This window comes from Thalassophryne amazonica, chromosome 18 (genome assembly GCF_902500255.1).
Source record: "Thalassophryne amazonica chromosome 18, fThaAma1.1, whole genome shotgun sequence".
NCBI lineage: Eukaryota > Metazoa > Chordata > Actinopteri > Batrachoidiformes > Batrachoididae > Thalassophryne > Thalassophryne amazonica.
Genome location: NC_047120.1, coordinates 51483987 through 51510453, shown reverse-complemented (window position 1 = coordinate 51510453; position 26467 = coordinate 51483987). Strand labels below are relative to the sequence as shown.

At 42.0% G+C, this 26467-nt stretch overlaps 2 protein-coding genes across 5 annotated transcripts in view; one reads left to right on the top strand and one right to left on the bottom strand.

Annotated features, from left to right (window-relative positions):
- The first annotated feature begins 305 nt into the window (after positions 1-305).
- On the top strand, positions 306-23241 carry adprh (ADP-ribosylarginine hydrolase). The gene is made up of 8 exons (XM_034194528.1): positions 306-441; positions 9693-9810; positions 10079-10187; positions 10528-10626; positions 11739-11844; positions 19161-19427; positions 20561-20775; positions 22837-23241. The coding sequence occupies exons 1-8, from the start codon at positions 434-436 to the stop codon at positions 22983-22985; spliced, it is 1071 nt and encodes a 356-aa protein (XP_034050419.1). The 5' UTR covers positions 306-433; the 3' UTR covers positions 22986-23241.
- Positions 23242-23457: 216 nt separating this feature from the next.
- atxn2l (ataxin 2-like) overlaps positions 23458-26467 on the bottom strand; it is a 35919-nt gene continuing 32909 nt past the window's right edge. For 2 of the 4 annotated variants that reach the window (XM_034194520.1, XM_034194522.1), the window contains 4 exons: positions 25396-25505; positions 24874-25059; positions 24595-24754; positions 23458-24069 (listed from right to left, as the gene is read on the bottom strand). In XM_034194520.1, the coding sequence (XP_034050411.1) occupies positions 24020-24069; positions 24595-24754; positions 24874-25059; positions 25396-25505 (506 nt within the window). In that variant the 3' untranslated portion in view covers positions 23458-24019. The remainder of the gene's footprint in view (positions 24070-24594; positions 24755-24873; positions 25060-25395; positions 25506-26467) is intronic. The other 2 variants (XM_034194521.1, XM_034194523.1) reach the window with 1 other exon arrangement.

Here is a 26467-nt window from a genome sequence, read left to right as displayed (position 1 = left end):
AATCCTGCAATATCACCCAGGGTTCAAACGAAACTGCGCTGGCCTGTTGCAGTCGAAAAGCATCCAACACGTAACTCATTGGAGGTCTTAGTGAAGCCATACTGTGTAACATGTTTCATCTCGATACACAAAGTATTTGTCAAGATATCCCAGACATAATGTAATATTTTGTTTTTTTTTAAATAAAGTTTCTGGAAAAAAAATAGAACAGCTAATAGTTTGAAATAAAGTTTTGAAAAAAAAAAATAGACCAGCCAATAGCAAGTTTCCTTACTGAGGTCTTAGTTGGCAACAGCAGGGATTTGTGTGTGTTAGTTTTTTTTTTTTCTGCGTTCCGTCGTCTGAATTAAACTGAGTCGTCGTCGAGTTGGGAAGCTGACGTTTGTGAATCCGGTGTGGAATTACGCGTGTGCAGAGGAAAAGACACGCTGCAATGGCTTGGTGAGAACAGGTTTGGTATTAAGGCTAACTTTTAGTTAAATTAACGTGGACCTCACGTTGCACAACACGAAAACTTAGTGCGTTCAGGAATCCGGCTACGTAGGGATTTATCCACCGGTTTACGGTCTGTGTTTGAATCTGTTACTTTAATGAGTCAAAAATAGGGTCAAGAGTCCCCGGAGTCCTTTGGACCGGGAGACTAATTCCGACCAAAAATGGGTAAAGTGACATTAAGTAACTCATTTGAATGAAGTTGTTTACCCTCCACAGATAATCAATCACGCAAAGAGTGTCTAAACTAAAATTCAGATAAATTTGATATACTTTTGACGCAAAAGAAGCTATTTATTTATTTGAATCTTTGGGGGGGTTACAGTCATTAAAGGTCAATCAATCAATCAATCAATTTTTTTTTATATAGCGCCAAATCACAACAAACAGTTGCCCCAAGGCGCTTTATATTGTAAGGCAAGGCCATACAATAATTATGTAAAACCCCAACGGTCAAAATGACCCCCTGTGAGCAAGCACTTGGCTACAGTGGGAAGGAACAACTCCCTTTTAACAGGAAGAAACCTCCAGCAGAACCAGGCTCAGGGAGGGGCAGTCTTCTGCTGGGACTGGTTGGGGCTGAGGGAGAGAACCAGGAAAAAGACATGCTGTGGAGGGGAGCAGAGATCGATCACTAATGATTAAATGCAGAGTGGTGCATACAGAGCAAAAAGAGAAAGAAACAGTGCATCATGGGAACCCCCCAGCAGTCTACGTCTATAGCAGCATAACTAAGGGATGGTTTCAGGGTCACCTGATCCAGCCCTAACTATAAGCTTTAGCAAAAAGGAAAGTTTTAAGCCTAATCTTAAAAGTAGAGAGGGTGTCTGTCTCCCTGATCTGAATTGGGAGCTGGTTCCACAGGAGAGGAGCCTGAAAGCTGAAGGCTCTGCCTCCCATTCTACTCTTACAAACCCTAGGAACTACAAGTAAGCCTGCAGTCTGAGAGCGAAGCGCTCTATTGGGGTGATATGGTACTACGAGGTCCCTAAGATAAGATGGGACCTGATTATTCAAAACCTTATAAGTAAGAAGAAGAATTTTAAATTCTATTCTAGAATTAACAGGAAGCCAATGAAGAGAGGCCAATATGGGTGAGATATGCTCTCTCCTTCTAGTCCCCGTCAGTACTCTAGCTGCAGCATTTTGAATTAACTGAAGGCTTTTTAGGGAACTTTTAGGACAACCTGATAATAATGAATTACAATAGTCCAGCCTAGAGGAAATAAATGCATGAATTAGTTTTTCAGCATCACTCTGAGACAAGACCTTTCTGATTTTAGAGATATTGCGTAAATGCAAAAAAGCAGTCCTACATATTTGTTTAATATGCGCTTTGAATGACATATCCTGATCAAAAATGACTCCAAGATTTCTCACAGTATTACTAGAGGTCAGGGTAATGCCATCCAGAGTAAGGATCTGGTTAGACACCATGTTTCTAAGATTTGTGGGGCCAAGTACAATAACTTCAGTTTTATCTGAGTTTAAAAGCAGGAAATTAGAGGTCATCCATGTCTTTATGTCTGTAAGACAATCCTGCAGTTTAGCTAATTGGTGTGTGTCCTCTGGCTTCATGGATAGATAAAGCTGGGTATCATCTGCGTAACAATGAAAATTTAAGCAATACCGTCTAATAATACTGCCTAAGGGCAGCATGTATAAAGTGAATAAAATTGGTCCTAGCATAGAACCTTGTGGAACTCCATAATTAACTTTAGTCTGTGAAGAAGATTCCCCATTTACATGAACAAATTGTAATCTATTAGACAAATATGATTCAAACCACCGCAGCGCAGTGCCTTTAATACCTATGGCATGCTCTAATCTCTGTAATAAATTTTATGGTCAACAGTATCAAAAGCAGCACTGAGGTCTAACAGAACAAGCACAGAGATGAGTCCACTGTCCGAGGCCATAAGAAGATCATTTGTAACCTTCACTAATGCTGTTTCTGTACTATGATGAATTCTAAAACCTGACTGAAACTCTTCAAATAGACCATTCCTCTGCAGATGATCAGTTAGCTGTTTTACAACTACCCTTTCAAGAATTTTGAGAGAAAAGGAAGGTTGGAGATTGGCCTATAATTAGCTAAGATAGCTGGGTCAAGTGATGGCTTTTTAAGTAATGGTTTAATTACTGCCACCTTAAAAGCCTGTGGTACATAGCCAACTAACAAAGATAGATTGATCATATTTAAGATCGAAGCATTAAATAATGATAGGGCTTCCTTGAGCAGCCTGGTAGGAATGGGGTCTAATAAACATGTTGATGGTTTGGATGAAGTAACTAATGAAAATAACTCAGACAGAACAATCGGAGAGAAAGAGTCTAACCAAATACCGGCATCACTGAAAGCAGCCAAAGATACCGATACATCTTTGGGATGGTTATGAGTAATTTTTTCTCTAATAGTTAAAATTTTGTTAGCAAAGAAAGTCATGAAGTCATTACTAGTTAAAGTTAATGGAATACTCAGCTCAATAGAGCTCTGACTCTTTGTCAGCCTGGCTACAGTGCTGAAAAGAAACCTGGGGTTGTTCTTATTTTCTTCAATTAGTGATGAGTAGAAAGATGTCCTAGCTTTACGGAGGGCTTTTTTATAGAGCAACAGACTCTTTTTCCAGGCTAAGTGAAGATATTCTAAATTAGTGAGACGCCATTTCCTCTCCATCTTACGGGTTATCTGCTTTAAGCTACGAGTTTGTGAGTTATACCACGGAGTCAGGCACTTCTGATTTAAAGCTCTCTTTTTTTAGAGGAGCTACAGCATCCAAAGTTGTCTTCAATGAGGATGTAAAACTATTGACGAGATACTCTATCTCACTTACAGAGTTTAGGTAGCTACTCTGCACTGTGTTGGTATATGGCATTAGAGAACATAAAGAAGGAATCATATCCTTAAACCTAGTTACAGTGCTTTCTGAAAGACTTCTAGTGTAATGAAACTTATTCCCCACTGCTGGGTAGTCCATCAGAGTAAATGTAAATGTTATTAAGAAATGATCAGACAGAAGGGAGTTTTCAGGGAATACTGTTAAGTCTTCTATTTCCATACCATAAGTCAGAACAAGATCTAAGATATGATTAAAGTGGTGGGTGGACTCATTTACTTTTTGAGCAAAGCCAATAGAGTCTAATAATAGATTAAATGCAGTGTTGAGGCTGTCATTCTCAGCATCTGTGTGGATGTTAAAATCGCCCACTATAATTATCTGAGCTAAGCACTAAGTCAGACAAAAGGTCTGAAAATTCACAGAGAAACTCACAGTAACGACCAGGTGGACGATAGATAATAAATAAAACTGGTTTTTGGGACTTCCAATTTGGATGGACAAGACTAAGAGTCAAGCTTTCAAATGAATTAAAGCTCTGTCTGGGGTTTTGATTAATTAATAAGCTGGAATGGAAGATTGCTGCTAATCCTCCGCCCCGGCCCGTGCTACGAGCATTCTGACAGTTAGTGTGACTCGGGGGTGTTGACTCATTTAAACTAACATATTCATCCTGCTGTAACCAGGTTTCTGTAAGGCAGAATAAATCAATATGTTGATCAATTATTATATCATTTACCAACAGGGACTTAGAAGAGAGAGACCTAATGTTTAATAGACCACATTTAACTGTTTTAGTCTGTGGTGCAGTTGAAGGTGCTATATTATTTTTTCTTTTTGAATTTTTATGCTTAAATAGATTTTTGCTGGTTATTGGTAGTCTGGGAGCAGGCACCGTCTCTACGGGGATGGGGTAATGAGGGGATGGCAGGGGGAGAGAAGCTGCAGAGAGGTGTGTAAGACTACAACTCTGCTTCCTGGTCCCAACCCTGGATAGTCACGGTTTGGAGGATTTAAGAAAATTGGCCAGATTTCTAGAAATGAGAGCTGCTCCATCCAAAGTGGGATGGATGCCGTCTCTCCTAACAAGACCAGGTTTTCCCCAGAAGCTTTGCCAATTATCTATGAAGCCCACCTCATTTTTTGGACACCACTCAGACAGCCAGCAATTCAAGGAGAACATGCGGCTAAACATGTCACTCCCGGTCTGATTGGGGAGGGGCCCAGAGAAAACTACAGAGTCCGACATTGTTTTTGCAAAGTTACACACCGATTTAATGTTAATTTTAGTGACCTCCGATTGGCGTAACCGGGTGTCATTACTGCCGACGTGAATTACAATCTTACCAAATTTACGCTTAGCCTTAGCCAGCAGTTTCAAATTTCCTTCAGCGTCGCCTGCTCTGGCCCCCGGAAGACAATTGACTATGGTTGCTGGTGTCGCTAACTTCACATTTCGCAAAACAGAGTCGCCAATAACCAGAGTTTGATCCTCGGCGGGTGTGTCGTCGAGTGGGGAAAAACGGTTAGAGATGTGAACGGGTTGGCGGTGTACACGGGGCTTCTGTTTAGGGCTACGCTTCCTCCTCACAGTCACCCAGTCAGCCTGCTTTCCCGGCTGCTCGGGATCTGCCAGGGGGTAACTAACGGCGGCTAAGCTACCCTGGTCCGCACCGACTACAGGGGCCTGGCTAGCTGTAGAATTTTCCATGGTGCGGAGCCGAGTCTCCAATTCGCCCAGCCTGGCCTCCAAAGCTATGAATAAGCTACACTTATTACAAGTACCGTTACTGCTAAAGGAGGCCGAGGAATAACTAAACATTTCACACCCAGAGCAGAAAAGTGTGGGAGAGACAGGAGAAGCCGCCATGCTAAATCGGCTAAGAGCTAGTAGCTACGCTAAGCTAGCGGATTCCTAAAAACACGCAAAGTGAATAATGTGTAAATAGTTTAGAGGTGATTCAGCAGAGGGAGTGCTTTAGTTAAGGCACGTAAAGATTACACTGGGAAACAAATCGTAATCTAGATAACTAGATCAATCTAACTGCGCAGATTAAACAGCTAACAGATACAGAAAAACACCGCTGTGCTCCGGAACAGGAAGTGATACAATACCGCAGTGAGAGCCAACCACCAGTAGAGGCAAGCAAGAGGCAGCTGGTCAGTAAAGTTTTGTAGAGACATCGATTCTCAATGCACAAAAAAGGGGTTTCATCTAAAAAATTGAGTAGGGTGCAAAATGGGTTTTTTTTGCCCCTTTTGTAGGGTGATTGAAGATACAATGAGATTATTATTAGAATTGTTATTTTTATTCTGTTGACCACCTTCCAAGGAATCTTGATATTAGAGACGCTATTGCACAGTTTTTCTGCAGTAAATTGAAAAGAGTATTAAAATGACATTTTTGACCCTTCTGGGGTGGGGGGTGTTCAGAAAAATTGAAGGACAATGAGATTATTATTATTATTATTATTATTATTATGTTGACCACCTTCCAAGGAATCTTGATATAAAATTAGAGACGCTATTGCGCAGTTTTTCTGCAGTAAATTGAAAACAGTATTAAAATGACATTTTTGACCCTTCTGGGGTGGGGGTGTTTAGAACAATTGAAGGACAATGAGATTATTATTATTATTATTATTATTATTATTCTGTTGACCACCTTCCAAGGAATCTTGATATAAAATTACAGATGTTATTGCACAGTTTTTCTGCAATAAATTGAAAAGAGTATTAAAATGACATTTTTTTTACCCTTCTGGGGTGGGTGTGTGTGTGTGTGTGTGGGGGGGGGTGTTTGGAACAATTGAAGGACAGTGAGATGATGATGATTATTATTATTATTCTGTTGACCACCTTCCAAGGAATCTTTATATAAAATTGTTGAAAAGAGTATTAAAATTACATTTTTGACCCTTCTGGTGGTGGTGGGCGGGGGGAATAACAATTGAAGGACAATGAGAATTTAGAATTTTTTTTCACTTCTATTTATTTGTCTACAATTTCCAAAAGAATCCTTATCCAGAATTAGATGTAATTGAACAGTTTTTCTGCAATAAATTGAAAAGTGTAGAAAAGAATCATGCAATCATGCCCAGTTGCAAAATTGGAGGAATTGTTATTGTTTCAGATCTACTTTCAATCTGTGTTGAATATACAAACAAATCACCATCAGTGCATGTTGTTGCACTTAACAAGATTGTTCAGCACTTTTTTATAGATATAGGATGAAACTCCATTTGAACAAGGAGTGTTTTAAAGTGTTGGACACGGGAGCTGAAGCACATTCTTGATGCAGATGACTAATAGCAGAAATTACTTCTTCAAATCTAGCATCTAACCTTTTTATGAGTATGTGAGGAGTATGAAATCATTTGACCCCTGAAAAATACTTTCATTGGCTCCCAAAGTCGAGAGGAGGATGCAGATTCATTTTGATTAAACAATAAAATTACCGGTATTGATAGATTTTTAAAATGAATTCACAGTATTTTCTGCCAGCAGTAATGAAGTAAATCTCCAAATGGGGGTGTAATTTTCTCTGTAGAAAATGTAATATTCAAAAAGTGTGGTGCATGATCAGATATTAGATGTGAGTTGAGACTATGATTAATGAAAAAAATAATCATCCTTGAATATGATTGATGCTCTGAAGAAAGGGGGAGGGGTGGGGGGTTGTTTTAACTGAAGGGTTACAAAGTCTCCAAGGGTCTACCAAGCCACTTTTGGCCATAAGGCAGCAAAGTATTTATAGACATCATGGATAAAGATGAAGCCCGGGAATTATAATAGTCTAACACTGGATTCAAAACATAATTCTGGTCACCTCCTAAAATTAACAAATGAGTATTTAAATTAGGTATATTATTAAGCAATCTATTGGGGAATGCAGCATCAACATGAAAATTAGGTGTTTAAACATTTACCAACACCACCTTCTTTTCCATTAATATACCATCCATCCATCCATTTTCTTCCGCTTTATCTGGAGTCGGGTCGCGGGGGCAGCAGCTCAGGCAAAGCCGCCCAGACCTCCCGATCCACACACACCTCCCCCAGCTCCTCCAGGGGAACCCCAAGGCGTTCCCAAGCCAGCTGAGAGATGTAGTCCCTCCAGCGTGTCCTGGGTCTTCCCCGGGGCCTCCTCCCAATGGGACGTGCCCAGAACACCTCTACAGCGAGGCATCCAGGGGGCATCCGGGAAAGATGCCCGAGCCACCTCAACTGACTCCTTTCTATGTGGAGGAGCAGCGGCTCGACTCCGAGCTCCTCCCGAGTGACCGAGCTCCTCACCCTATCTCTAAGGGAGCGCCCAGCCACCCTGCAGAGGAAACTCATCTCGGCCGCTTGTACTCGCAATCTCGTTCTTTCGGTCATGAGCCAAATCTCATGACCATAGGTGAGGATCGGAACGTAGATCGATCGGTAAATCGAGAGCTTTGCCCCCCTACTCAGCTCTCTTCACCACGATGGTCCGATACAGCGACCGCATCACTGCAGATGCTGCACCGATCCGTCTATCGATCTCACGCTCCATCCGTCCCTCACTCGTGAACAAGACCCCGAGATACTTAAACTCCTCCACTTGAGGCAAGGACACTCCACCGACCTGAAGAGGGCAAAGCAGCTTTTTCCGGTCGAGAACCATGGCCTCGGATTTCGAGGTGCTGATCTTCATCCCGGACGCTTCACACTCGGCTGCAAACCGCCCCAGTGCATGCTGAAAGTCCTAATTTGACGAAGCCAACAGAACCACATCGTCCGCAAACAGCAGAGACGAGATTCTGTGGTTCCCAAACCAGACCCCCTCTACACCCTGGCTGCGCCTAGAAATTCTGTCCATAAAAATAATGAACAAAACCGGTGACAAAGGGCAGCACTGGCGGAGGCCAACGTGCACTGGAAACAGGTTTGATTTGCTACCGGCAATGCAAACCAAGCTCCTGCTGCGGTCGTACAGGGACCGGATAGCCCTTAGCAAAGGACCCTGGAACCCGTACTCCCGGAGCACTCCCCACAGGGTGCCCCGAGAGACACGGTCGAACGTCTTCTCCAGATCCACAAAACACATGTGGACTGGTTGGGCGAACTCCCTTGAACCCTCAAGCACCCGATGGAGCGTGTAGAGCTGGTCCAGTGTGCCACGACTAGGACGAAAACCACACTGCTCCTCCTGAATCCGAGGTTCGACCATCGGTCGAATTCTCCTCTCCAGTACTCTGGAATAGACCTTACCGGGGAGGCTGAGGAGTGTGATCCCCTATAGTTGGAACACACCCTCTGGTCCCCCTTCTTAAACAGAGGGACCACCACCCCAGTCTGCCAATCCAGAGGCACTATCCCCGATCGCCACGCGATGTTGCAGAGGCGTGTCACCAAGCTATACATGCAGGTATCAATATACCTGCATGTATAAATGTATAAAATTAATTTTATTCCACACTCTGTAGCTTCTGTGACCAGTACGTTTGGGCTTTTGTGTGTGCATGTGGGTTGTTTGACATGTTTGTTGGAAAGGACACCTCCTGTTGAATCTTTTTTTCTTCTTTTTTTTGAGCTTGAGAGAAACGGTTTCATTGGAGCAGGGTGAAAATTGATTGGAGCTGGGAGCGATGAGGAGTGAACCTTGCCCCTAAATTGAACAATGTACACCTTGCCCAATTTAGGGGCAAGGTGTACAAGTCTGATAGCACCATTGACTTGCCATTGTTGAGTGAGAAAGCTTTGCTGTGGAGCTCTGCTTTGGGTACTGCTTGACTTAACCATTCGACAAACCACTTGACTTTGGCGAGGTGGTGATGAACCACTCATTTGCATGGGTGGTTGCTATCCAGGACCTACAGTGGGTCTGTAGTGTGGTGATTGGGGCAGCACACAGCGTGATTGCATTTTCCCAGACTTGATTAATAAAATCAGCATGCAAATAAAGAGTTGCTTGGACCATATTTTTGAAAATGAGCAGTGGAATCAGTGGTTGGTCCCCTACACTCTGTCTACTGGTTGCTTGTCCAGGTTAGTAAGATTGAGAACCCTCATTTTTGTAAAATGGAGGCTCAAGAGCCTGAATCACAGTTGCTGCAGAATCTAAACCTTGAAGGGAAACAGTTGTGGCTGGTGACAGCATGATGCAGTCTGCAACCTCACCACTAGATGACAGTAAATCCTGCACACTGTAGCTTTACGATTAGGGTAGGTCCACTTGTATTGGCTCAAACAGCTCTGTCAGTCAACACTGAAGCATTCGTGAACAGTGGGACTGAGGTGGAGGCATGCAAAAGAGTGACAGACCGAGACACGCTCTGCAAAGTGGAATAAATTTCTTATTGGAATAGTAGTCTCTCTGTCCTTTTTCTTTTCTAGCAGTCCCGCTACATTGGAGCACTACAAGGCAGCCATGGTGCTGAGCGGAGCGGGTGACGCTCTGGGCTACAGGAACCAGCTGTGGGAGTACAACAAGTCAGGTCCAGATATCCATCAGGTGAGCGCAGGAACAACATGAAAAGGGAAACCAGATGTAACGATTTCCAAAGGTGCTCTGGGGGCTTCGACAAGCCTTCCGAGGATCTAAATGGATCTCAGCGAAAATAAAGACTTTCACTTTACTCTTATGTTAGTCTAAATGGGAATTAATGCTCCTTACGCGAAATCACAGCCGACATCTTCAATGTGAGACAAATAAAAGTGGGTGGGTTGACGGTGGGAATGTGTTGCTCTGGCTGTGTTTCACCCCAAGTCTTTTTTGACAGGAGCTGAAGAAACTCGGAGGCCTGAAGAAGATCGTGGCTAAGCTCCCCGACTGGCCGGTGAGCGATGACACGGTTTTGCACCTGGCAACAGCTGAAGGACTCGCAACCGGTAAGGACAGAACCCCAATCAGCTCCGGGCCAGTGCGGTTCCTCCTTCGCTCTCTGTGCTTCCATTGATGAGCTGATTGCACTGATCTGATGCTCAGCGTCGTTCTGATGAGGCTTCATTAGGGTGCACCACCCCCCCCCCCACCCCCCCGCTCCTCCTCCTCGAGAGCTCAAACGAAAGGTTAAATTTAATTTCCTGTCTCGACTTGATTTACTGCTTTATTCTGGATCTACGGAAATGCAAGGAAGGCAGTAAAATTCAGTTTGCCCTTTGCTGTCAATGTTATTATCAGAACTGTTTCTCTCCTAATTAAGTTAGCATCACACTGTGTCCTGCTTAGGGAAGATGGGGGAGGAGCTTCTGCACGACATAGCTGCCCGCTATGTCGAGGGGATGAAGGACATGGATGGGAGACTACCAGGACCGTCAAGCATGCGAGGTAAGAACCATAGGTAGTGTAGCAGGCGTGTCGTACAGATAAGGAGAGTTTATTGGAATTGAAGGGAATTGAGTTTGAGGCGCAAACTGGCGCTTTTAATTTCATGTGTTTGACACATAAATTAGGTGAGAGGTACAAGAATAAAGGCACTTTTTCCTCCTTTACTGCCCTCTGGAAGGGGACCTTTTCAGCATTTGCACCTGATCATTTTGGCCTCTGTGACCTACTTAAAATTAGCTCACAGTCAAAACCTTGTCGGTGCCATAAGTCATCAACACTTCCAGGTATTATTTTCACTTTGGATACACACATTTTATGGATCAAAATCTTAGACAAGTTTACCTGTGGGTATTCTGTGACCCTTGTGACCTCGGTAAAAGTAGGTGACAGTCAAAACCTCATCATTGCATAAGTTATACATGTGCACTACAACAAGACACTTAAATTATACTTGTATAGTGTCATACATTTATCCATGTAACGACCTCTTCAACAGGTGGAGGGCTAAGAAGTATGTCGCTTATTTCATGTGGTTTTTCCATTTTTAAGGGAGTAAAACATATCCAGTTGGATTCTGAGCTGTTACATCAATGGTGTAGAGTTGAACAGGTTGCTTTTGGAATCCGTTGCTGCTCCGCCGTTGATATATAATCCAAAGAGCTGGGACTGCCAGGGATTCAGTGCGTAACATATCAATGACAAAGCTAAATCATTAGCGACAACTTCATCAACTATTCTGAACACACTGGAGTGTTCAGGAAAAACTTCTGTTTTTTTTTTTTACTTGGTAATGCGAAATCCATTCACAACATTTGACCAGTTTCAAGAACACCCTGCTAGAAGTAGGTGTATCTAGAGTTCTTTTGCCAAATTAAACACAGAGGATTTACATTTTTGCTTTTAAACCATTTATGAGCTTTGGAAACATGAAAGACTGATTGGAGTTGGCCAGAAATCATGGGCTGGTGATACAAAGTTCAACTTGTATCAGATAGCAGAGGGAGGAAAGGGGGGGAGTGTCATTATTTTCTTTCTGCTCTGATGTGCCGGAGTAGGGTGATGACACAATAGCTTTGTTAGTGACCTGACTGTACTCTGGTTGGTCCTTGCAGGAGTGTCCCAGCTGAGGCCCGGGGAGGACGGGGGTTACAGAGTGCCCTACCACCCCGAGGGGACGGGCTGTGGAGCAGCCATGCGCTCCATGTGCATTGGTCTGAGGTTAGACTGTTACATGACAATACGCACACAAAGGGGAGTGGGGGGGGTCCTGTCAAATCAAGACAGTACAGCTTCCATATCAAATAAAAGGATCTGATTCTTCCTTCAATCATAAATTAGTGAATGTGCTGAAATCTCTGCAGTTATTTTCTAGATGATCTTGTGTGAGTATTAATGGAAGATTTGTCTGCACACATTGTTTATCTTGTTTCTACAAAATCAGAACTTACTACCACAACAGATTGGGAAAGTACGTAATTACTACTATTATTATTGTTGTTGTTGTTATTATTATTAGTCAACTTATTATGTAATGGGGCATGAAGATAATAAGAGTTACGGTAACGCGACACTTGTGGTGTATTCAAGATAGGGATGCACTGATCCCGATACCAGTATCGGGTATCAGCCCGGTCCCGTATTCATTTACTCGTACTTGTAGTCATAAAATGTCTCCGATACTCCGTGACCCGATACCCCTTTACAGTAGCGTGACGGCAGCCTCTCAGTGTGGGATTTTCACCCACACACTGAAATTTCCAGACTATAAACCGCTACTTTTTTCATACATTTTGAACACTGCGGCTTAAACAATAATGAGGCTAATTTATGGATTTTTACAGGCTTTCATGTAATTTACTCACAAGTCGAAATACATCCGTCTATGCTCTCCATTAATTGGCTGAAAGCTGCTGTCCATCAGGCGGAGAAAATTCACAGAGTATTAAAAAAAGTCTTACCTGCTTTATTGTTGTCTTTACAAAGAACATATACACAAGTGGCACACAGCTTGCTGTGAAAAAACAAGATGTCAGATGAGTGTATTTCTATTTTTAGCCTGGTCTGAGTGTCAGTTACTGCAGATGCTTTTGCAAAAACTATAACACTGGGAACGTCTGTAATACATAAAGAATGAGAATATGTCACAGACAAAAGCAAATCACATTTAAAGTAATAAGCCTAATCAGCATTATTGATACGCACGCGCTGTGACCGTGTCGCATCTTCCGGTTAGCGTCCACTGACATCCACTTTACTAAACAAAACATCAAGTGTGATCTCTTTATCTTTTGCCCTTAATGTTAAATTAGCAGCTTTAAAGTAGTGTTTAAGCAGCATGCCAGGTCCACATTGTTCCGTGGATAAGCCGTGTGGGATGCAAAAATAGATAAAGGTAATTTGCTAATCACAGGAATGGAAACTGCACATTGGTTTTGAGCTACAACTTTTCCAGTGGAATTAGTAAGGACATGCTGAGTGGACTAAATTAGTAAGTTCTAATTATTTTTACTTTTATCTGTAGTATAGAGGAGGATTTTCTTAAAAAGAAAACCTGAAAGTTCAGCTACATTTTGCCAGAAGATACATCTGAGATGCAAGCCTAGATTTGTAAATAAAGTACAAGACTTGGAAATGTTCATGTATCCATCCCCTGACTTGTTTGAAGAAAACTGGCAATAAAACTGATTATTTACTGTAGCCAGGCTGACAAAGAGTCAGAGCTCTATTGAGCTGAGTATTCCATTAACTTTAACTAGTAATGACTTCATGACTTTCTTTGCTAACAAAATTTTGACTATTAGAGAAAAAATTACTCATAACCATCCCAAAGATGTATCGTTATCTTTGGCTGCTTTCAGTGATGCCGGTATTTGGTTAGACTCTTTCTCTCCGATTGTTCTGTCTGAGTTATTTTCATTAGTTACTTCATCCAAACCATCAACATGCTTATTAGACCCCATTCCTGCCAGGCTGCTCAAGGAAGTCCTACCATTATTTAATGCTTCAATCTTAAATATGATCAATCTATCTTTGTTAGTTGGTTATGTACCACAGGCCTTTAAGGTGGCAGTAATTAAACCATTACTTAAAAAGCCATCACTTGACCCAGCTATCTTAGCTAATTATAGGCCAATCTCCAACCTTCCTTTTCTCTCAAAGATTCTTGAGAGGGTAGTTGTAAAACAGCTAACTGATCACCTGCAGAGGAATGGTCTATTTGAAGAGTTTCAGTCAGGTTTTAGAATTCATCATAGTACAGAAACAGCATTAGTGAAGGTTACAAATGATCTTCTTATGGCTTCGGACAGTGGACTTATCTCTGTGCTTGTTCTGTTGGACCTCAGTGCTGCTTTTGATACTGTTGACCATAAAATTTTATTACAGAGATTAGAGCATGTCATAGGTATTAAAGGCATTGCGCTGTGGTGGTTTGAATCATATTTGTCTAATAGATTACAGTTTGTTCATGTAAATGGGGAATCTTCTTCACAGACTAAAGTTAATTATGGAGTTCCACAAGGTTCTGTGCTAGGACCAATTTTATTCACTTTATACATGCTTCCCTTGGGCAGTATTATTAGACGGTATTGCTTAAATTTTCATTGTTACGCAGATGATACCCAGCTTTATCTATCCATGAAGCCAGAGGATACACACCAATTAGCTAAACTGCAGGATTGTCTTACAGACATAAAGACATGGATGACCTCTAATTTCCTGCTTTTAAACTCAGATAAAACTGAAGTTATTGTACTTGGCCCCACAAATCTTAGAAGCATGGTGTCTAACCAGATCGTTACTCTGGATGGCATTTCCCTGATCTCTAGTAATACTGTGAGAAATCTTGGAGTTATTTTTGATCAGGATATGTCATTCAAAGCGCATATTAAACAAATATGTAGGACTGCCTTTTTGCATTTACGCAATATCTCTAAAATCAGAAAGGTCTTGTCTCAGAGTGATGCTGAAAAACTAATTCATGCATTTATTTCCTCTAGGCTGGACTATTGTAATTCATTATTATCAGGTTGTCCTAAAAGTTCCCTAAAAAGCCTTCAGTTGGTTCAGAATGCTGCAGCTAGAGTACTGACGGGGACTAGCAGGAGAGAGCATATCTCACCCGTGTTGGCCTCCCTTCATTGGCTTCCTGTTAATGCTAGAATAGAATTTAAAATTCTTCTTCTTATAAGGTTTTGAATAATCAGGTCCCATCTTATCTTAGGGACCTCGTAGTACCATATTACCCCATTAGAGCGCTTCGCTCTCAGACTGCGGACTTACTTGTAGTTCCTAGGGTTTGTAAGAGTAGAATGGGAGGCAGAGCCTTCAGCTTTCAGGCTCCTCTCCTGTGGAACCAGCTCCCAATTCAGATCAGGGAGACAGATACCCTCTCTACTTTTAAGATTAGGCTTAAAACTTTCCTTTTCGCTAAGGCTTATAGTTAGGGCTGGATCGGGTGACCCTGGACCATCCCTTGGTTATGTTGCTTTAGACGTAGACTGTGGGGGGGTTCCCATGATGCACTGTTTCTTTCTCTTTTTGCTCCGTATGCATCACTCTGCATTTAATCATTAGTGATCGATCTCTTTTTCCTGGTTCTTTCCCTCAGCCCCAACCAGTCTCAGCAGAAGACTGCCCCTCCCTGAGCCTGGTTCTGCTGGAGGTTTCTTCCTGTTAAAAGGGAGTTTTTCCTTCCCACTGTGGCCAAGTGCTTGCTCATAGGGGGTCGTTTTGACCATTGGGGTTTTTCATAATTATTGTATGGCCTTGCCTTGCAATGTGGAGCGCCTTGGGGCAACTGTTTGTTGTGATTTGGCGCTATATAAAAAAAAAGTTGATTGATTGATTGATTTACAGGTATTGTACCAATGTGTTACTTTACTTATGCAACCCATCATCTTGGCTTTTATATTTTGAATTCATTTATATCCAGTTGTAGAGATTTGCTTTGAGTTTGAGTTTAACGAAAATAACTTGAGAATTTTTTTGTATTTGAAATGGCATAAACAAATTAAAATGTGTGAAATACCAAGTGTTCTAATACTTTCGGAGGTCACTGTATACAACCCCTGGCAATAATTATGGAATCACCGGCCTCGGAGGATGTTCAGTCAGTTGTTTAATCCAATTGAAAATCTTTGGTGGAAGTTGAAGAAAATGGTCCATGACAAGGCTCCAACCTGCAAAACTGATCTAGCAACAGCAATCAGAGAAAGTTGGAGCCAGATTGATGAAGAGTACTGTTTGTCACTCATTAAGTCCATGCCTCAGAGACTGCAAGCTGTTGTAAAAGCCAGAGGTGGTGCAACAAAATATTAGTGATGTGTTGGAGCGTTCTTTTGTTTTTCATGATTCCATAATTTTTTTCCTCAGAATTGAGTGATTCCATATTTTTTTCCCTCTGCTTGGTCTAAAAAAGTAACCATTACTGACTGCCACATTTTTTTTTTTTTCCTGATTTCTTATAGTGTTTCTTAAAGCCAGAAAGTTGCCATTTGAAATGACTTTAGTTTTGTGTCATGTCTGTGATCTGCTTTTTTTTTTTTACAAAATTAAACAACTGAATGAACATCCTCAGAGGCCGGTGATTCCATAATTTTTGCCAGGGGTTGTAGTTACATTTATAATGTCATATAAGCAGTATGACATTATATAAGCAGTAATGTCTTATTAAAAATGTATTTTCAACATTAGTAATACTGTTGTCTCAGCCGTCACAGAGAAGCCACCGTGGCTGTGACGCTAACTCTGATACCTCAGGTTACTCAATTTCCTCATGAGTTTCCAAGTGAAAATTCCAGCCTGACGTAGCGTTCAAGGCACTTTGCCATGAGTTAGAGCTCAGAATCTCTAAACATCCAAGGGTTCTGAACACAGCATTGATTCCAGTGACCTTCTTCAACGAAATGATTGACCACTTGCTGATCTTGCCAAGACAAATCTGTAATCCACCTGTTTAGTCCAAATTGGATTGATGATCCGATTTGACCTTCATGATTTATTTTTTTAAACAGCAGTTCCAGGGTGAACCTTCACTGATCAAGCTTGGTAGAAAAGAAAATGAGAAAAAATGAGAAAAAGCATGTGGGAGGAGTCAGCCAACAAAAAGACAGATATGATCTGAACCCCAGTGATTGACCTTTGTTAAATTTGATATCACCTGAGCTGTTTCAGAAGTTGCCTACATTCCAGATGTTTGTTTTGGTGGACATCGGAGTCTGGGTGGGGAGCATCACAGTTTTGGCCAATGACCTATGCGACCTTGACCTTTGCCAAAAGAAGCCCTGTAAGGACAATTCTGTTTTTAGACTGTCATCCACATATGAGGTTTGATGGAAATCTGCCAAAGGACCTGTTCAGTGACCCTGACCTTCACTAAAACGATCTCCTTAAGGGCAGTTCTGAGTTCAACCTACAGTAGTGTTCAGAATAATAGTAGTGCTATGTGACTAAAAAGATCAATCCAGGTTTTGAGTATATTTCTTATTGTTACATGGGAAACAAGGTACCAGTAGATTCAGTAGATTCTCACAAATCCAACAAGACCAAGCATTCATGATATGCACACTCTTAAGGCTATGAAATTGGGCTATTAGTAAAAAAAAAAAAAAAAAAAAAAAAGTAGAAAAGGGGGTGTTCACAATAATAGTAGTGTGGCATTCAGTCAATGAGTTTGTCAGTTTTGTGGAACAAACAGGTGTGAATCAGGTGTCCCCTATGTAAGGATGAAGCCAGCACCTGTTGAACATGCTTTTCTCTTTGAAAGCCTGAGGAAAATGGGGCGTTCAAGACATTGTTCAGAAAAACAGCGTAGTTTGATTAAAAAGTTGATTGGAGAGGGGGAAACTTATACGCAGGTGCAAAAAATTATAGGCTGTTTATCTACAATGATCTCCAATGCTTTAAAATGTACAAAAAAAAACAAAAACCAAAAAAAGACACACATGGAAGAAAACTGAAAACAACCATCAAAATGGATAGAAGAATAACCAGAATGGCAAAGGCTTACCCATTGATCAGCTCCAGGATGATCAAAGACAGTCTGGAGTTACCTGTAAGTGCTGTGACAGTTAGACAATGCCTGTGTGAATCTTATTTATTTGTAAGAATCCCTCGCAAAGTCCCTCTATTAAAAGATGTGCAGAAGAGGTTACAATTTGCCAAAGAACACATCAACTGCCCTAAAGAGAAATGGAGGAATATTTTGTGGACTAATGAGAGTAAAATTGTTCTTTTTGGGTCCAAGGGCCGCAGACAACGTGAGACGACCCCCAAACTCTGAATTCAAGCCACAGTTCACAGTGAAGCATGGTGGTGCAAGCATCATGATATGGAAATGTTTCTCCTACTATGGTGATGGGCCTATATATCGCATACCAGGTATCATGGTTCAGTTTGGATATGTCAGAATAGTTGAAGAGGTCATGTTGCCTTATGCTGAAGAGAACATGTCCTTGAAATGGGTATTTCAACAAGACAATGACCCCAAGCACACTAGTAAACGAGCAAAATCTTGGTTCCAAACCAACAAAATTAATGTTTTGGAGTGGCCTGCCCAATCCCCGGACCTAAATCCAATTGAGAACTTGTGGGGTGACATCAAAAAAGCTGTTTCTGAAGCAAAAACAAAGAAATGTGAATGAATTGTGGAATGTTGTTAAAGAATCTTGGAGTGGAATAACAGCTGAAAGGTGCCACAAGTTGGTTGACTGCATGCCTCGCAGATGTGAAGAAATCATGAAAAACTGTGGTTATACAAGTACAACTAAATACTAGTTTAGTGATTCACAGGATTGCTAAAAAAAACCAGTTTGTAGCATCAACAGCAGATGCTACTATTATTGTAAACACCCCCTTTTCTACTTTTTTATTAATAGCCCAATTTCATAGCCTTAAGTGTGCATATCATGAATGCTTGGTCTTGTTGGATTTGTGAGAATCTACTGATACCTTGTTTCCCATGTAACAATAAGAAATATACTCAAAACCTGGATTAATATTTTTAGTCACATAGCACTATTATTCTGAACACTACTGCACATGCACACAGCTAGATTAGTAGAAATTGGCCCAAACACCTTCAAGGACTAGTGGAACAAACAAGCAAACGTTTCTCAAATTCTAGTGTCTCGATTAGATTTTCACAACCGAAAGGCAGACTTGAGTTGTGATGCACAAACAAACTGCAAAGTTCTTTTCTGTAACAAAGATTTTGGTGCACACCTTTTCTCCCCACATTTAAATTAAGATTTGCAGCACACTGCTTAATAATGCAGCCGACATTATTATACAGTAATTTTGTATTAAATGCAACAGGGAGGATTAGTAATTTATTTGATCGTTAGGCGTAAAATAAGAAATGAATAGCAGTGTTTTGGGATTTAACCATTAGCCTGAAGGAAACAAACACAGATAAGGAGTAAATTATGTTATGAAAAGAAGTAATTATCGTGGACATAATTTTCCCAAATCCAAAGTGAGAACTACTACTTCAAAATACAGTCTCATGGGAGCTTTATCGCTTGTTCCACCAGGTTTCCAAAACCGGAGCAGTTGTTGTCGTTGGTGGCGGTTGCTGTGGAGACAGGTCGAATGACCCACCCTCACCCAACTGGTTTCCTCGGCGCCGTAGCGTCAGCCCTCTTCACCGCCTACGCCGTGCAGCGTAGACCGATCACCACATGGGGCATGGGCCTGCTCAACGAAGGCTGCCCAATAGCAAAGCAATTTGTTAGGGATCAAGGTTTCGCAGTGGAGGAGACGGAGCGAGACTGGGACTACTTCTGTGAGAAGTGGCAGTGGTATGAGGCCTATTTCAGTTTCAATACTGGCGTCAGATTTGGACTAGAACGTCTTTGGTTGGTTTCAGTTCAGCAGTGGACTTGTGATAAACTAATGATTTTCGAGGGTTCACGTCCTCCTCTTGACAGAGATGTGACTTACTGGGTAAAAATGTCTAGCATCAAAGCGAATCGGAATGACTAAAGCATCTTTTGTGATCACCCTCGCTTAGTTTAACAGGCTTACTGGTTAACTGAGTTGCGTTTTTACATCTCAGTGAGGAAGTTGGTTCTGGAGTAGAAATTTGGGGATGGCTCTACGAAAAAGGTTAGGTTATTGCAACTTTGGAAATGAACCCCAAGGCTGTACAACTTGGGGTTCAGCCTTGCTCAAGAGCAATTTCACATTCAAGGCACTGACTACCTGAGCTTCAGTCACCATGCAGGCATTAATGCAGCTAGTTTTCACAAAACATGGTGAAAAGGATGTGCTTGGCAGGTTTAATTAAAGGTGGTGCCAGAACATTTAGAAATATTTTTTACTCTACCGGGTAGAGTAAAAAATATTTCTAAATGTTCTGGTAGAGTCTACCCCTGGGTAGAGTCTACCCCAATAGGCTTTTTTTTTATTGCTGGGGGGTGTCAGACAACAATTGTCAAAGAATGAACTGAACATTGAGGTTCTTGAATGTTAATGTTTTAATATCACTAAGGCTGGGGGGAAAAGTGGACCTTGTCTGACAACATTGGAAGCTGGGTTCATTTGGGGTCTTGGAGGTATATAATTCAAGATTTTTAAATTTTAAAATCGCATTCTGATTTGTAGATTTAAACAGACCTCCAGCATCTCAGTCAGACGCCCATTTTGTTGGCGTGAGATCGTTGTACAAATGCTATTTATCAGTACTTACCAAATTAAGAGGTTAGCGCTGTCAGAAAAGCAGTGAAATGTGGAACAGATTTCAACGTCTTCCTGCTGACACGTGTGAACAGCAGTAATTATCTCTGACACGCCACTTTTCCATTAGCAGCTGACATTCACAGTATGGCTGATATGACATCTGTAGACGTTGGACTGGCACTTTCGGGTAATCTTGTTACACGGGAGGAGTGTGTAACGTCTGGAAAATCTCATCCCTTCCTTCCGTCTACAGGTACCTGGATTTGAGAGGCATCTCTCACGGGGTGGGGCCTGTAATTTGGCCCGCCGCCTACGGGCCGGCCGAGAGAGACGAAGTCTACAAGAGCTTCAGCCTGTCAGGTTGGCCGGGCCGCAGCGGTCATGATGCTCCCATGATTGCCTTGGATGCCTTGCTGGGAGCGGGATCAGACTGGGAGGAGCTTATGAGCAGAGGTGGTTTCCACGGAGGTGAGTGTTTAAAAAAATACCACTTGTCTACAGTCCTGTTTTGAAGTACCTTTCTTTCTTTTTTTTAACCACCCAAAGTCATTCCACTGGTGGAGTAACTTTTCATTACTACTGAGCCAAGATTTGGGGAAATAGCACTCAAGAATAGTTCCTTGTGGTTCCAAATAAGCATCTCCATTAACGTTTCTGTAGTTTCATCTAACAACAAAAGAAAAGGTCATGTGCTGTTACCATACTTATAATACACACATGTATACAGTAGTGTTCAGAATAATAGTAGTGCTATGTGACTAAAAAGATTAATCCAGGTTTTGAGTATATTTCTTATTGTTACATGGGAAACAAGGTACCAGTAGATTCAGTAGATTCTCACAAATCCAACAAGACCAAGCATTCATGATATGCACACTCTTAAGGCTATGAAATTGGGCTATTAGTAAAAAAAAAAAAAAAAATTAGAAAAGGGGGTGTTCACTATAATAGTAGCATCTGCTGTTGATGCTACAAACTCTAAACTGTTATGTTCAAACTGCTTTTTTAGCAATCCTGTGAACCATTAAACTAGTATTTAGTTGTATAACCACAGTTTTTCATGATTTCTTCACATCTGCGAGGCATTAATTTTGTTGGTTTGGAACCAGGATTTTGCTCGTTTACTAGTGTGCTTGGGGTCATTGTCTTGTTGAAACACCCATTTCAAGGGCATGTCCTCTTCAGCATAAGGCAACATGACCTCTTCAAGTATTCTGACATATCCAAACTGATCCATGATATCTGGTATGCAATATATAGGCCCAACACCATAGTAGGAGAAACATGCCCATATCATGATGCTTGCGCCACCATGCTTCACTGTGAACTGTGGCTTGAATTCAGAGTTTGGGGGGTCGTCTCACAAACTGTCTACGGCCCTTGGACCCAAAAAGAACAATTTTACTCTCATCAGTCCACAAAATATTCCTCCATTTCTCTTTAGGCCAGTTGATGTGTTCTTTGGCAAATTGTAACCTCTTCTGCACATCTTTAATTTAACAGAGGGACTTTGTGGGGGATTCTTGCAAATAAATTAGCTTCACACAGGTGTCTTCTAACTGTCACAGCACTTACAAGTAACTCCAGACTGTCTTTGATCATCCTGGAGCTGATCAATGGGTGAGCCTTTGTCATTCTGGTTATTCTTCTATCCATTTTGATGGTTGTTTTCCGTTTTCTTCCATGCGTGTTTTTTTTTGTCCATTTTAAAGCATTGGAGATCATTGTAGATGAACAGCCTAGAATTTTTTGCACCTGCGTGTAAGTTTTCCCCTCTCCAATCAACTTTTTAATCAAACTGGTGCTGTTCTTCTGAACAATGTCTTGAACGTCCCATTTTCATTAGGCTTTCAAAGAGAAAAGCATGTTCAACAGGTGCTGGCTTCATCCTTAAATAGGGGACACCTGATTCACACCTGTTTGTTCCACAAAATTGACGAACTCACTGACTGAATGCTACACTACTATTACTGTGAACACCCCCTTTTCTACTTTTCTTTACTAATAGCCCAGTTTCATAGCCTTAAGAGTGTGCATATCATGAATGATTGGTCTTGTTGAAGCACTGTGAATACTTTGTGGATGCACTGTAAGTAGTGTTAAATGTAAGTAGTAAGTACATCTTAAGACAGACTAGTTTAATAGGAAAAATTGGTATCGTAAGACATTTAAAAAAAAAAATTACATATTCAATGTCTCAAATGTATTGGTATGTTTTGGGATAAATTTTCATCCAATTCAAATATGTTTTAAGTTATTTGCTTAAAATATCTTTACAAAGGACACAGATTTAAACATGGAGAAAAACAAATGTCAAATTTAAACTTGTGCTGCATTTAAGAAAATAACTTATCAAATCCAACTGATATTGTAATTTGGATCTTTAAAAAAAAAGGCTGACAATTATAATTTTTTAAGTTGGAGCTGTGTATTAGCAACTACAATCATGACTTCAAGGAACATTTTAATTAGGTCTTGTTGCTGTGATTATTATTTCACGTGGTGCCTCCTGGTCTCTGTTTGTCCCAGGCGACAGTGACAGCACTGCAGTGATTGCCTGCTGCCTCTGGGGTCTCCTCTACGGCACCCAGGGAGTCCCTGAAGGAAACTACTGCAAGCTGGAGTACCGGGACCGAATGGAGCGTAGCGCAGAGAAACTCTACGCCCTGTCGCACTGATGAGAAGAGCACAGCTTGCTTCACTGTTTAACTGTCGCTTAGATGAAGAACCAGGTCACTTAATTTGACACATTAATGTAGTTGGCAGCCTCAGTTGTACATTGATGTGGAGTTGTGTCACTGTGCTACACAGTGTGGCGTCATACTGGCCTGAAGGGGAAACTGCGTACTACTAACATACTTATTTGCACTAATGGGTCACTGACCATGTATGTGGAGACTGTTGCAATAAAAGTCCACCCTCTAGTGGCCACTGCATCCTTCTGAAAAACCAATTCATGTGCAGCAAATAGATGAAGTCTTAATCAGATGTGAACCTGGTGTAATGGGAATGTTGAGCTGCAAATTAAATGCTCTTGTTATTGTCTAATGAAAAATTAATTTCTCAGAACAACATCGGTGGAATTTAAACATGTACAAATAACAGTAAGACAAGTGTGGTTGAGTTGAAAACTTTATTTTTTGGTCGTTGCTTTAAGATTTTTTTTTGTCTTGTCCATTTTTTATTTTCTATAGGAGGTTGGAGGGGAACAGGGGAAGGTTGAACAATTTGATCAGGATTTAAAAAGGAAAACTGCTAAAAATTCCCTCTCCTTCAAATCGCTCCCATCACGACTGATGATCTGTATTCTGGGAATCCGATGACAGTCCATATTACCACTTTGTGTCACCGTACTTGTGGACCCCCACCAGACTAAAACGCAACGGTGGAAGGTAAAGTCTGCGGATTTTTTTTAAACTCTCTGAACTGTCCACCCAGCAAGGTGTTGTTAAAAAAAAAAAAAAAAAAAAAAAGAGAGAGCAGGGCGGTTGCTGTTTTAAGATCACCATGTGCATTAAAAGGTCCTCATCTGGGCTGAAACACGTCAATGAAGAGTACAGTCGGAGTGCGATTCTACAGCACTTACTGTCCTCCGCTCTGCACTGTCCTGTCAGTCTTTGTACAGTTCAGTCTAGGCCTCAGCCAGGAGACAGAGGGGAACGTTGGGGCTCAGTCGAAGATGTAGTTTGGGATGGTGGGGGACCCATGTGCTTCAGTTTCCAGGTGGATGGAAAGGAGCAGGATGCGTTTGAACCTGCATCGCTGTGGAATACAAAGGAGGGAAAGCGACAAACTGTAAGCAATCCTCCAGCCAAAGAACCAGGACTAGTATGCAGTGATGCATAGCCCTTGTGGGTATTATATTTTCATATAGTACAGATTCATAATCCTGCTTGTTTGGACCCATAATATGAGAGAAGATTATACAACTTTCACTGCAGGACTGTATGAGCTTCTCTCGTATTATCATAACACTGCATATACTCCCTCTCTGTGTCCAAGTTCAACCAGGTGGAGCAGGAAAAGGAGGGGTCTTTAACTCCAGTCCTCGAGGGCCAGTGTCCTGCAACTTTTAGATGTGTCACTGCTTCAACACCCCTGAGCCAATTAATGAGGTCATTAGCAGCACTCTGGAGAACTTGACTGCATACTGTGGAGGTAATTCAGCCATTTGATTCAGGTGTGTTGGACCAGGGACACAACTAAAAGGTGCAGGACACCGGCCCCCAAGGACTGCAGTTGAAGACCCCAGGTTCACAGAAGCAGGAATGAGTCTTCAAGATCTACCTTGTGGGTGTCCTATGTAGAAGTGTTGGTGTGCTCCTTGCTGAGGGTGCTGGGGCACTGAGCTGGGACCCTGCTGGGGAGGAGCCTGCAACATCACTAACTGGGGCTGACCATGACTCCCCGAATGGTGTGGACCAGACATTGCCCCCTGTACATGTGCCTGAGAGAACAGCAGACAGACAGTTTAGATTGGGGGGAGTTTATCCATGATGAGCTCTTGCTTTTAATCACTATATAATTTGAGAATAAATGTAATAAAAACAGCAAAAATACACAGACCCACACCTGTGCAATTTGCCCCAGGGGGTATGTCGGTGGGATGCCCTGGTGGCTGTGGATGCTATAACCCTGGAGGGGGTACGAGCCCTGTGGAGATGTGTGGCCTGGTGGCATGTTGGGAGGGGTGGGTGCTGACAGAGGACCTGAGTGGTACAAGGACTGGGGCTGTGGACCAGACTGAGCATTCTGAAAGGAGACAAAGTTATTGTTCAAGTGTGAAGTACAATAGCTGCGTCCTTCTTACAAGCAGGATTCAGCCGGACTGAGTGGGTTCTACGAAGAAACATGTAGAGCTTGCACCAAAACAGTGATGTGTTAAAAAAAAAAAATCTATATATATCTATATATCAAGTTGATAAAGCCATACAGTTGATAGTCATAATGAGATTGAGTACATGCTTTGATGTGTGCTTTACAACATCCTGAAGCAGTCTGCATCCTCACACAGTTAAAAACTGGATAAATCATTTGAAGTACACACATGCGTCGTTATATCTGAGAAAATATAAAGAGAAATCTTACTTGTCCAGGACTAGGGGCAGCATGCTGTGGTGGGGGCTGGTTGCCTGTTGGCGTACTGGAGGGTTGGGGCTGATGTACTGCTCCTGAGTGGTGGGAGAAGGACTGTGGTGCTACAGAAGAGATATAATAAACTACAGATATAATAAACTACACAAAGAAAAAAAAAAAGATCAAGTCTTCATCATGCACGTGAAGAGCTTAACAGAGTGCACTGAAAACCATTTAAAGAAAGCAGTGCTGAATATTTAATGGTCCTGTCACAACTTTACGATTTAGCCAGCGTATGCCGACTATTAAAAACGCTGGGCATACATCTAATAAGTTATGGTTAAGTTTTTTTTTTAAATAAGTAAAAGGCACATTGAAAATACGCCGTAACAGGCCGAGCACCTCGAAAAATTTTGGGCATGCTGAAAATTTTTCAACGAAAGCCAGCCTATGACTCATACGTCCCGCACATGTGGGACATAAGTTATAGGTAAGTTATGTGAGTGCTGACACACGTTTCTTGTAATTTTATTCCTAAGTCGAAATACATGCATTAATGCTGTCCACTGACAGCATTAATGGATGTCCACAGTTCTCATAGTAACCATCCATCCATCCATCCATCCATTTTCTTCCGCTTTATCCGGAGTCGGGTTGCAGGGGCAGCAGCTCAAGCAAAGCCGCCCAGACCTCCCGATCCACACACACCTCCCCCAGCTCCTCCGGGGGAACCCCAAGGCGTTCCCAAGCCAGCCGAGAGATGTAGTCCTTCCAGCGTGTCCTGGGTCTTCCCCGGGGTCACCTCCCAATGGGACGTGCCCGGAACACCTCTCCAGCGAGGCGTCCAGGGGGCATCCGGAAAAGATGCCCGAGCCACCTCAACTGACTCCTTTCGACATGGAGGAGCAGCGGCTCGACTCCGAGCTCCTCCTGAGTGACCGAGCTCCTCACCCTATCTCTAAGGGAGCGCCCAGCCACCCTGTGGAGGAAACTCATCTCGGCCGCTTGTACTCGCGATCTCGTTCTTTCGGTCATGAACCCAAATCTCATGACCATAGGTGAGGATCGGAACGTAGATCGATCG

What these genes read in the sequence shown, in the direction of transcription:
- adprh (XM_034194528.1), top strand. An exon ending in CAGGTCCAGATATCCATCAG is followed by an intron (nt 9,811 to 10,078) that starts GTGAGCGCAGGA and finishes CTTTTTTGACAG; the next exon opens with GAGCTGAAGAAACTCGGAGG. An exon ending in CAGAGGTGGTTTCCACGGAG is followed by an intron (nt 20,776 to 22,836) that starts GTGAGTGTTTAA and finishes TGTTTGTCCCAG; the next exon opens with GCGACAGTGACAGCACTGCA.